We start from the raw sequence: 12,599 nt of genomic DNA, 5'->3' as shown, positions 1-12,599 counted from the left end.
AATACAACATCTGTTCACTGACAGAGTATCATGAACTATTTTTTTACCGTCTTTATATGACAGTGATGCTGTCACAGTTCATTGCAAGGCAAAAATTATCAAATGACTGAAGCATGAAGAAATTTCTGAAACTTTATAACTCAAGAGGGCAGAATTTTGCCCTCTAACATATTTTTCTTATCCTTTGTTCAGCCAGTGAGACTGTCACAGACAATGAGAACTCCCTTCTGGATATTTTAGTTTCCTTCTGGATATTTTAGTTATGATTTATTTTCTCTGTGGCCTCCCCACATCCTTTTAGGCTTATTGTTTGGTTTCCCATAATTATTCCACATTCCAAGAAATGCAACCAGTAAAAGAATATTGATTAGATATATGCAGATTTTCATAGTTGTTACTTCAGATGGTAGTGTAATTGCCTGTCCACACATATTTTTGAGCAACACCACTGAGAGTTTTCTCTTCCTACTTGGTCTTTAACATTTTCTACTGAGAGGGAAAAGGGGTAATACACTTAATTAATTTTCATATTTTTTGCAACCCATATTGAACTCCCTAAACCAATTAGTCTCTGACAGCAGCTTTATACATGGGGAAACTCATTGACTTTGTTGGAATTAACTCCTCATTTAAAGGAGCAAGCAAAAGGAAAATGAGCATCTGCAGATACTTTTTTTCCCAAATATGGTTAAACCCCATATTCTTGCCAAAATATCACTTCCTGCAATGACTACTGCAATGGCTTTTATGGAGGCAGTGACTAAACCAGCAGTGTTGGAGGTTTGATGCATATTTCTGTATGTTACTAGTTTTCTAGCATAAATTGTCAAGTAGCGATGGTAGCCTCAGCACTCTCTTACGACTACTTCCCATTTTTTCCTGTATCATTCCATCCTTTAGAGAAAGAAAGACACATTCACCACACCTATTTTGACCTGAAGGCAAACAAATGAGAAATATCTTGTCTCTAGCAGTTCATGTTTTGTCACATTAACGCCACTGTAATGTTGGGCTTCTTGTGTCCACTTCCTATGGTTTTCTGGACATTTTCACCTAACATGTCATATATCTAAACATTGGAAATGTTTCTGACCTCTTCCTATATCTCATATAAAGTTTATGGGGTTTGTTTTTTTGTACTTTACTGTAGGCTGTTTGTATTTTGTAGCTTACACAACATAGAGTTGTGAGCAGTGTGTACACATTTACTTTTTCTGGATTAAATTAAATGGCTTCTGCTTGCTGATGATAGTGCTAGTCTGGATGTGATGGCACTGGTGGTTCCTTCCCAGTCTACATTCTATTCCATTTCTTCCCCTTCTGTCTCTGCAAAAAAAAAAAAATAAAAAATAAAAAAAAAATAATATTTTCAGGAAAAAAAACCCAAAACAACAACAAAAAACCTCACAATGCCTTTTCACTGACTTTAGATTGTAAACTGCCCAGATGAAGGCATCGGTCTTTCTATATCTTTACTTTTGACGTGAAGGCATCTAGTAGCTGGGAACTTGCTGGATAGTAATATAATTTCTTCTCTTTCACACTGACCAAAATTTTCCAGCTGTATGCAAATCCTTGTGAGGTTGGATTACATTTAATTTTAAGTGTTATTTTTTCTACCCTGAATACATCATGGACAGCAAGAGTAGTTCAGTGTAAGGCAAGCTTTGTTAAACTCTAACATTCTTATTGAATCACACCTTACTTAAAGATTTCTCCTTCAGTTACTCCAGACAGTTGAACAAAATACAGTTTCTGTTTTCCTGTTCAGGAGTATGAAATGCAATGTGTTAACATGAGTCTTGAAAGAGTATGAACTGGCTTTTTATAGTGTATCTATTTCCTTTTCTGCCTTCAGTAGTTCATAAGGTCTCATGGGCTCTAATAGGGAATTGCTTGACTCACCACTAGAACAATTTCCAGGAGAGATTATGGAATTTGCACGCTGGAAGAAATTACTTAATCCAGTCATTTCTTATTCTCAGAAGATTTGAAGGAGTAAACAAGGAATAAATGCCTCTCAAGAGTATCCACATTGGCGTCACTATGTTTACATCAGGAATAAATTTGGCCCAAGATCTGTTACAAGTTATCTTCTACTACAAATGTGCCTTTTCCACTGAGAGAACTCTATTTATAAACAACACAAAAGCAAGAAAGTGGAGAGGACAGGGGTCTGGATATGGAGGAGCAGCTTCTTTATGAGTTCTGTTACAACTGTTGCTCCAGCAAGTATTTAGATTTCAGTGTCATGATTTATTTTGTTTTGTTTTGTTTTCCAGCTGTACAAAAGGCAGAAAATATTCTTACCCCCAGAGCTACCATGAAATCTAAATTATGATAATTTGTAAATTCCTTTGAGGGAACTTAATAGGTGTGGAACAGAATTTAAGTTCTGAAATTATCAGCCATATAGACTTGAGGTCTGTTGCTATTTTCAGTTGTTTAATATATGTCTGTTTTCTTTGGTCTGTTTAAGGAACAAGTCAAAATTATCGACAAATGTCATTGACTAGGCAATTGTTGACCTCAAGCTTTGTCTGAATAAGTTCCATTGAAAATCTTGTTCTATGTTGGGATTTTTTTAAGATTGTGGGTAAAAATATAGATACTATTTTTATATTAGATAGTATATTAGATAATATACATCACCGCAACAAATTGTACACTTAGTTAATATTGTTAACTGAAACTATTCAAAACACGAAGACATAGATGATAGTGCTACACCCTGTTGTCCTCAGTCAGTCACTTTTAATGGGTAAGTTCTGCCTATGAAAGGAAGGATACATTCAGGTAGGATCTGACAGAGGAAGAGGAACCCATATTTCTGGTTCTTACTCCATTGCTTTATTTCAGACTTTAACTCTTCAAAATTTAGCCAGTATTTTTGCTATGCTCTTAGAAATGATGCTGAGCCCAGTCATGTAAGTCATGTAGCACTAGACTGAATTGGCTTTGAACAATGTGGTCTAGTGGAATGTGTCCCTGCCCATGGCAAGGGGGTTGGAACTAAATGGTCTTAAAGGTCCCTTCCAACCCAAACCATTATATGATTCTATGATCCTATGATCCTATGATATATGAAAAGCCTGCTAGACATGGTGGAAGAGTCTCCCTTTTCCTTTCTCTCTTAACTTGAAGAATTAATACGAGATAGAGCTGATAAAGAAAAGTCCATGATCTTTTATATTTCTGAGAGGGTAGAGAAGTCAGTCAGAATGGTGTGACAGTGGGGTAAAATGGTGACAGTCATTTTGTCTGCCTCAAGCAATAAAAGAAGTGAGGGGTACCAGCTGCTTCCAGGCAAGGCTGCTTCCAACATTACCCCATGATCTCACATAGCTCATGTTCTGAGTGATGCCAGATTATTTGCAGCTGGTAAGCGTTGCACTGGCTCAGATTCTGGCAGTTTATGTCATTCTGTTCTTCAGCAGTGTTGGAATAAAATCTCAGTTTCTTCTGTGTAATTTCACAGTCTCTCTGCCTTCAAAGCAGCAAAATGGTGACTTTCTCACAGATCAATAATCATTCTTTTCTACTACATTAAAAGAAAGTTTAAACAATCAAAACCTCTCAATTTCCCAGATTATTGGCTTTTTCTTCTTCTGCATAATTAGACAAATAAATGTTCAAAAGATTTTGCCAAACTGGTTTCCTTTTAAAACTCTCCAAAGCTCACCTAACACAAATCGCATGGCAGCACTTAAAGAATTCTGGAGATTTTCTTAGATGAGATTTTCTGGACAGGTCAGAGTGCAAGAACAGCAATAAGTATCAATTTAGAATAAATATTCTGTGGTTGTAAAGAATTAAGCAGCTTGAAAGAAGAAAAAAAGGTTTACACCTCTGTATAGGTAGCAGCCCCTGTCATTTAAAGGCTGATCATTATAATTTATAAAATGTTCAAGCAAAAATAACAAGAATTTGGTATTAGCCTTTCTTTCTGAGGTGTGTTTCACCTGAAATTCAGAGAAGAAACTTTCACCCTCCTGAGGAGATTGGTTCTAATGGTTGAATTTTTCGTGAGTGGGAAGATCTTCATTCTCTTTTCACTTCTGAGACAGTTCATGGTCAAACAGTGACTTGTATGTGTATTTGTATCTATTTTTCCCCCATCAAACTAGTAAGAATAAGGAGAGAGTTCTAATTTATAGTTTATGTGGCTCAGTCCTAAAGTGGTCAGAAAGTGAACCAATGTTTCTGAGTGATACATAACATCCAAACCAAGTGAAATCCTCTCTGTTAAACTTTGGTAAAAAAGTTCTAAAATAATACAGTGTATGTTGGGCAAATGCAAAGTATATACCTTTTTTTCCTTCCTATATTCCTATAAAAGCTATATTTATCTTTTGAGAGTCAAAGCCTGGTATCTTCCGCTCATCTTTTTCTAATGTTATGCCATAAACCACACCATTCTAATAAAAGAAAAACCTATTTCTTTCACTTTTAGTTTTTAATATAATTTAGGATTAACTTGGTGTATAAGTGAAATGCCTCAAATAATTTTTTCTAATGTTCTCTTTCAAAACTTAAGCTGATACTTTTAATGGTTTGAAACAGTTCTGCATTTAGTATATCTTAGATCTCTGAAAATGTCATCCCATAAAACAACTCACTTTACTGGTAATGAGGTAGCAGTAGAAAATGCTATCATAGTTTATGTATCATTATGTAAACAATGGGTTCTAAATAGCCACAGTGTTTTGTAACTTTATACTAGGAGCAGCAGCTTGCTAAAGAAAGGTAATGGAAAATACTAAGGTGGGCCAAATGCTCCTAAGTTTCAGCACAGTTTATTTTTCTTCACATACAGCCATATCTGAATCACCTGTCCTATATGTGTGGAATTTCTCTACTCTAATTCCAATTGTTTTCAGCCTAAGATTAGGCTTCCTTTTGGTGCCTTTTCTAATCAGTGGAAGAAAATACATATCCCCAGAAGATAATTTATCTTAGAAAACCTCTAGAAGTGCCCTCTAGAGGTGCCTGGTTTTCTTTATGCACTGTAAAAGAAATGTAGAACTTAGCTCAGACTTATATATATAATATTTATACTGTTAAGATGAATAAATACCACATCAGACAATGCAGGGTGCATCTTGGTGTAGCAGTAGAAAAGTTGGATAGAGGAACAAATTCATAGTGTCATAGCTTGTCTAAATGGCATACACTGAAAGAATAACTAGCCTTTGTTTAAATAATTAAAATATCTATTGGGAGCAGAACTGGGAAGGCAAAAACCTTTCTTTTTTTTTCTGCTCAGCTTTTCCTTGTACTCGATCTTTAGTGCCTATTTTGTACATAAGACATTTAAAGAAGGAACAACTTTTCTTTTTTCTGTGCATGACCAAGTACTCTCTTTTCTAGCATAAAATATTTTGCTTTAGTATTTTTTTACCCTTGATGTTTTGATTGGGTTTTTTTCCCCTTTTAGAACTTTGACATTTCAGTTAGTGTTTCTTTTCTACTCTTTCATGGCCTGGACTTTAAGAGACTACTGGATCTGACAGTGTTATAAGTTTGCTGCCTAACTTGAAAAACCTAGAGAACCATTATTTCTGTAATAGGAGCTCCTACAAGATACTATTACTTTGAAATGTCAATTAGTTTTGAAAATCTAGGCCCCATACCCAAATGTTGCTTCAGCCTTTACTTATTTTGGTGTTTACCTAGATTTATGAAAGAAGAGAAAGCACCTGATATTCCCCCTCTCTCTGAAAGGCTTTATATATATTATGCCCTTTTAAAGTTATTGAGCATTGCATAATTCAGTTTAATATGCTGGCTTGTAACATTGCATTTCTTTTCATATTACTCTACTGAAGGCAATATGACCTTGAAGGTGATATTTTAAACTAATAAATGAAGAGAGGAACTGAATACCAAACTGAATGCTGCAAGCCAAAAGGATAGATTTTCATCTCAAGCCTTTATTTCCATATATGAAAAATAACAGCATTCTAGCATTTATTTATTTACATTTTTTCTTAATCTCCCACAGAAACAGATTTTATGCAAATTCTTGTCTATTCCCTTCTGTCTGTATATGAATCCGTAAATCCCTTTGTCCATTATCCTTTCACTCCTTTTTTCACTCCCTTTTTCGCTCCCTTCCCTTCACCCAATAATTTTGAGTCCACTGAATAAAGTCAGCAACTTTTGACAGAGGTGCACTGTCTCAAAGATGCAAACTCCTATATGTTTTGTGAAAATGGTGTGCTGAGCACAGGAAAGAAGTCAAATAATCATTTTCATGGAGATGGGGAAAGGTAGAACTTACCTACGTTATTAAGAGGAGTGAAAAAGTTGAGCAGTGAATTTGTATGCAGGGTCTCGCAATCCAAAAAAGAAAACAAGTCTGCCTTTTCAACCTTCTCTTGCCAAAAAGCAGAGATGAGAAGGAGGCATTATGCACTAGAGCAGGATAAGGACATAGGAGGATGTTGTGGATTCTGTAAAAAGGATTTAAATGTAGAGATTTTTGTAAATGTATATATAAATGAGGGTATTGCAGTAGAGGCACCATAGGAAAACAGGGCACAGATCTATAGAACAGCTTGTACATAGTCCTGCTGACATAGTGACTTTGTGTTTGTGGAAGATAATAGGCTATGTGATCAGTGGATTTAAAGTGAGGTCCATTCCTCGAACTTGGTAAACTTCAGGTATGGGGCCGTCTAAAATCTGGGTTTATATCTAGCCATTATCAAAACTGTGACTCTCAAGGTAGCCTGAGACAGAGGAGAAAAAAATAAGGGACTATAAGCAACTTCAGAAGAGATCTTTATCACTGCTATTCTGCCAGCATTGCTTGTTTTTTCTGTTTTCCTTCTTGGTGCTTGTCCAGACATCTCAGATAAGAAGGGGGTCTTTCAGCTGCCAGGAATATCAGGTTAGAGAGAAAGTGTTTTGCTCCAAGAGGATTAATTTGAAGTGAAGGATGGGAAAAGTGCTAGGTATAATTTTAAGAAATGCATCAGAAGATTCTGCAATGATAAATCTCCATAGCTTCCCCCTTGTTATGAAAGAGCTGTTCTTTTTCAGTGGCTTAGGTGTCATGAGCTTCATATGAAATCCATGTTGTGCTTCAACTGAAATCAGGACTCTGTTTTTCAAAGTTCTTTTTACAAGAACTGCCGGAGGTGGATCAGTCACCAGGAGCTTACAATGAGTTTTATCTCACTTTTACAATAAGCTTGCACCAGAGACATATGGATTGATCATGTGGCTTCTCATGGTGGCTGTAAGCAGCCACCATGATTCAGCTGGGATTTGAATTGCTTAGGAGCTACACAGCTATGCTAGCACCACTCACAGGCTGCTGCAAAGTGTCCCAACCATCTGCTGGACTCCTTTGCTAAGGATTAGGAAATGGCTAAGGGAGGCTGCATGGCCACCAGTCAACCCTCTGCCCAGAGGGCAGTGTTGGGTCATACCTACTCCAGAAGTCCGCATAGACTCTACATAGGGAATGCAAGCTTCAGCCATTCAATAAGAAGCTCTTTAGGCTAGGCTGGTTCTTTGTCTTGTTCTAAGGAGTGTAGCCAGTGAAGAGATGGAAGTACACTTCATATGGTCATTCACCATCACTGTCACCTTAAAATGGGATTATGCCTATCTGGAAAGTCTCCTTCAGGAACTACAGAAAAAGCTTTGCTTAGCTGAACAGGGTAAAAATTAGGGATAAAATTAACTCTATCCCAGCCAAAACCAGGACAATGGGTAAGTCTCAGCCATCTGAAAATAAATCAGTTCTGACTAATGTTGCAGTTCAACGACCACTTTGTCCTCAAAAGTCAGTGACAAGGAATAAGGAGTCCCAAAGACTCATCCATCCCATTGAAGAAGAGTTAACTAGCTGAATAAGATGAAGCGTTATTCTGCCTGTGCTACAAGAGCCTGAGTACTTATCCAAAACTAGATGCCAAGCTTTACATGACTTATGTTAGGCAAGATGAATCTTACAATGTTTACCATCACAAGTTCCAGTCTGCAGGTTGCAGTGCAGATATGGGAAGGGAGGGCAGAATTTGTCCTTTCTTCAAGGTGCCTTGTTTTTAAGACCATCCATTAAGAAGACAACCATATTTTTCTTTTTTACTCTGGCCCACATGAAACCTTATTCTTTAAAAGTATAACTTGTTGCTACTAATTTCTAACATACTAAGAACAAGGAAAAATTGCCCACTCAAACCTCCACCTTGCTGCTTGCAGTATCTGAGCTACTTCTTTCCAAGCTAGCCTGGGCATTCCTAAGCCACACAGCAATGGAGACATACCGTCACTGCCAGAAGAGAACCCTGCTGTGCAGTTTCACACTCAAGTCACATTGATTTCCGTGGGCATATTTCACCCAGCAGGAGTTGCTGGCTGTATCATGGTTTACAAATGTAAGGGATACTGAACACTGGCCTTTATTGTATTTAATATTTTGTCAGCTATTTCTTTGCTCTTCTAAATTATTTGTTCCAAAAATGCTTTTCCAGGCAGGATCAGGCAATATTCTCACTGAGAGTGAATTCTTTGCATTCTCTCCATCACTCACCTCTTTTAGCAACTAAGGCAAATTACTTGACTCTCTGCTTCTTTCTTCCTCTCTTCCAATGTCAGCACATCAGTGCTTTCTAGAGCAATGAACTTATAATGGCTTTTTAAATGGAGCTATTTTTTAGCTCTGCATGGTATTACCACAAAAAACAACCACCTGGTATAACTGAATTTGAAACACAGTGCTAAGAAATATTTATCCCATGTCTTCACTTTCCCTTCTGCAGCATGAGGATTTCCTTGCATTTGTCTGGATTGGTTTGCTGTATTTATTACTATCCTAGTGTTTGGAAGACAACTGATGTTGAAATAATAATAAAAAATAAGAAAGTTTTCCTTTTTGCTATCAAAGCCATTAAATTTCTGCAAACACGGCTAGCAGGTGGTTCTCAGATCTCATTAGCCATTTTGATTGTCTCTAACACCCCTTGTAAGCAAATTCCTCGTTACCATGGATATTTACATATCCTTTATTTTTGCACAGAGAACCACACAGCAGTGAACTATAAACCTGTTACTATGCGTCTTCATATTTACATGGTAAATATAGTTCCTGCTGCGTGGACAGATACTAGCTATCAAAGACAATAAAATCTAATAGTGCTCAATGTGATCTTGATTTACATTTTTAGTACATTAACTGCATCACAAAACTTTTCAAACCCCAGTCTTTGAGCCTTTTGGAGACATTCTAGTGAATCACAGTACTTGTACAATGAAATCCTCTTCTGACAAAGGAAACAACCTGGGGTAGGAGTGAAGAATCTAGCTGGAGGTCTGTGACTAGTGGAGTCCCTCAGGGGGACTCTGGGACCAGTGCTGTTTAATATTTTCATCAACGACCTGGATGAGGGAACTGAGTGTACCCTCAGCAAGTTCGCTGATGACACTAAATTGGGAGGAGTGGCTGACACACCAGAAGGCTGTGTTGCCATTCAGCGAGACCTGGACAGGCTGGAGAGTTGGGCAGGGAGAAACTTGATGAAATTCAACAAGAGCAAGTGTAGAGTCTTGCATCTGGGGAAGAACAGCCCCATGTACCAGTACAGGTTGGGGGTTGAGCTACTGGAAAGCAGTGAAGGGGAAAGGGATCTGGGGGTCCTGGTGGATAGGAGGATGACCATGAGCCAGAAATGTGCCCTTGTGGCCAAGAAGGCAAATGGCATCCTAGGGTGCATTAGAAAGGGTGCGGTTAGTAGGGCAAGAGAGGTTCTCCTCCCCCTCTACTCTGCCTTGGTGAGGCTGCATCTGGAATATTGCATCCAGTTCTGGGCCCCTCAGTTCCAGAAGGACAGGGAATTGCTTGAAAGAGTCCAGCGCAGAGCCTCAAAGATGCTTAAGGGAGTGGAACACCTCCCTTATGAGGAGAGGCTGAGGGAGCTGGGTCTCTTTAGCTTGGAGAAGAGGAGACTGAGGGGTGACCTCATCAGTGTTTACAAATATGTAAAGGGTGGGTGTCAGGATGATGGAGCTAGGCTTTTTTCAGTGATATCCAGTGACAGGACAAGGGGCAATGGGTGTAAACTGGAGCATAGGAGGTTCCACGTTAACATCAGGAAGAACTTCTTTACTGTGAGAGTGACAGAGCACTGGAACAGGTTATTCAGGGGGGTTGTGGAGTCTCCTACATTGGAGATATTCAAGGCCAGCCTGGACAAGTTCCTGTGTGATGTACTCTAGGTTACCCTGCTCTGGCAGGAGGGTTGGACTAGATGATCTTTTGACGTCCCTTCCAACCCTTGGGATTCTGTGATTCTGAGGGAGAAATTATAAAGATTTCTTTTTTTCAGCTCTTGCAATGATTGAATGAGCATTTTTCATTAATATTGTATTTTTAAGGATCTGTCAAAGCTGGTTTTCTTACCTGACAGGGTTGGGATTTTGCATGATTTTTAATTTATATTACATAATCTGATGTTGCATCATTAAATTTGAAAGAAAGATCACCAACTGCGTATCATATGCTGTCATTGTAACATTGTTTGACACTGACACAATTTTTCAAACACTGTATGACTCAGAACTGCCCTAACCAGCACATTTGGTAGTATTTGGTTTAGATTTTTGTGAGAAAAGAGAGAACTTGATTCCCTGCCACCGAAGCTGATGGAGAAAATACACCAGTTCCACTCCTGTGAACATACATTCTTCAGTGATGCAAATCTGCTACTATCCCCAAAGTTGATAAAGCCCACACTATTTTTGGAAGTTGAACAGCCATAACTCATTATACTGTACTTCTGCCAGTCTAAAAGTATGACACTTTGAAGTATTATCTGCTTTCACTGAAGATCTTATTTTGCTTGGCACATATTCAAAGAGAGAGCATATTAGCAGAAAACCCTTAGGAAATCATGGAGCTTGGGTCTTTTAACAGTTGATAAGATTATGTGCTCAATCTCAACAATAAATGCAAATAAGTAGTGGAGACATTTAGATTTAGTTTTCTTTCTTTTCCTGCTGAGGTAAAAGATGATTCCCATTTGAGATTCCTTCACTACATCATTTTTTAAATCATTAGGAAATTTAAGAGATATCTCTGAGTTTTTCTGTACATTGAATAAGCTTGGATAAGTCTTCTAGGTTTATGAGCTAGTAAGATGGTGGTTTACAGAATTACAAGAGGGTTTGCGTCTTTCCAGCCAGTCATGACTCTGACACAGTGATCAGAATAAAGCATGAGCTGAGCTCCTTTGTTGTATTTACAGTAGCATGAGGCCCGAATTATTCCTGTATCCTAGGAGAAAACAACTCCCATCCACAATCTCATCACTTCTTCTTTCAGCATGCATGTAACAGGAAGTTGGATCTTTACCACTCATATTTGTAGTTCAAAGCTTATTACCTGAAGTAACAAGATTATCTGAAATTTTGGAACAGTTTTTAGAGGCCCGATTCTGTCTTTAGCTTATGCAAGTAATCATTAGAGGTTAAAACCATTCTTTTGACATTGCGAGTTTATATTCTCTAGAGCAAAGACTGCAGTAAAGATAGTGAATGATATTGTAGCAGTTCTTTACTGAGGAATCACATTTCTATTCCCAGTATTTTTTTAAGAAAACAAAAAGCAGGAAAGAGGTGAACTTCCCTCACATACCCAGAAAAATGGCTGTAGGATGAAGCAGAATCTTTTTTTCAGTTTCCAGTCATCACCCTGAGTCAAATTCCAAAATATACCAGTACCCAAACTTTGAGAAGGATTACAGCCAGCAGAAATTTATAGAATTTAAATCAAAGATGTGATCCATAAATAAAAGAAGGTTTAACCCAGTACTATTGGATATCAGATTTCATGCTCAAGGGAAAATTTGTTTCTGGTATGTGCTGGAGTGATTTAGCTGAGACTAAGGAATGCCATCTCCTATAAGGGTAAAGTCTGTCCAATATTGTGCCATTCAACTACATGTTTTATGCTATTCCTATGAATGAAAATTATTTTGCTCCAGGGGAAACTTACTAGAAAATGATAGTTTGTCATTCTAAACAAATATATTTTTCATGGATAGAAAAAAACTAACCAATTATAAAGTGCAATTACAGTGCGAAGAAAGGAATGGATTTCCACTATTAATGTATTTTATCCCTCCTTCTATAGGTTGCCCAGGAATGTGGGACAATATTACATGCTGGAAACCTGCAAGTGTGGGTGAAATAGTCTTTGTCAAGTGTCCTGCACTGTTCAGATTTATCATCTCTGAAGATGGTAAAGTATTTTCTTGTTGTTCTTTGCCTTTGCCTGGTAAAGCTGCAGGGCCAACATGAGTGTAAAACCTCACCTTAGATACTCACTATAGAGGGAAATCAAACTCTACAGAGGTGTGGAGGTAGGCTTTAGTTAAAAAAGATACTGTAGAAAACCAGGATGTTTGCATATGTGTGTGTGTCTGTGTGTGTGCAGGGGTGGGAAGGAACGTGTGAAAAAAGCCTTCACAGACTATACAACATGAAAATATCACCAACTCTAATTTCTAAAGGGGACATTCTTCCCTTCCATCTCCAGTGAAATCAGTGAGACCTGAAATTGTGTTTGGGTATTGGATAACTAATCC

The 12,599-nt window shown here is 37.8% G+C and overlaps 1 protein-coding gene across 1 annotated transcript in view; it reads left to right on the top strand.

The window, feature by feature from the left end:
- LOC101877234 (pituitary adenylate cyclase-activating polypeptide type I receptor) overlaps positions 1 to 12,599 on the top strand; it is a 133,248-nt gene that overhangs the window by 67,684 nt on the left and 52,965 nt on the right. The window contains exon 4 of the mRNA XM_031049800.2: positions 12,146 to 12,253. Within this exon, the coding sequence (XP_030905660.1) occupies positions 12,146 to 12,253 (108 nt within the window). The remainder of the gene's footprint in view (positions 1 to 12,145; positions 12,254 to 12,599) is intronic.

This window comes from Melopsittacus undulatus, chromosome 1 (genome assembly GCF_012275295.1).
Source record: "Melopsittacus undulatus isolate bMelUnd1 chromosome 1, bMelUnd1.mat.Z, whole genome shotgun sequence".
Classification (NCBI taxonomy): domain Eukaryota; kingdom Metazoa; phylum Chordata; class Aves; order Psittaciformes; family Psittaculidae; genus Melopsittacus; species Melopsittacus undulatus.
Note: the sequence above shows the minus strand (reverse complement) of the source record. Positions and strands in the feature narration are given on the sequence as shown.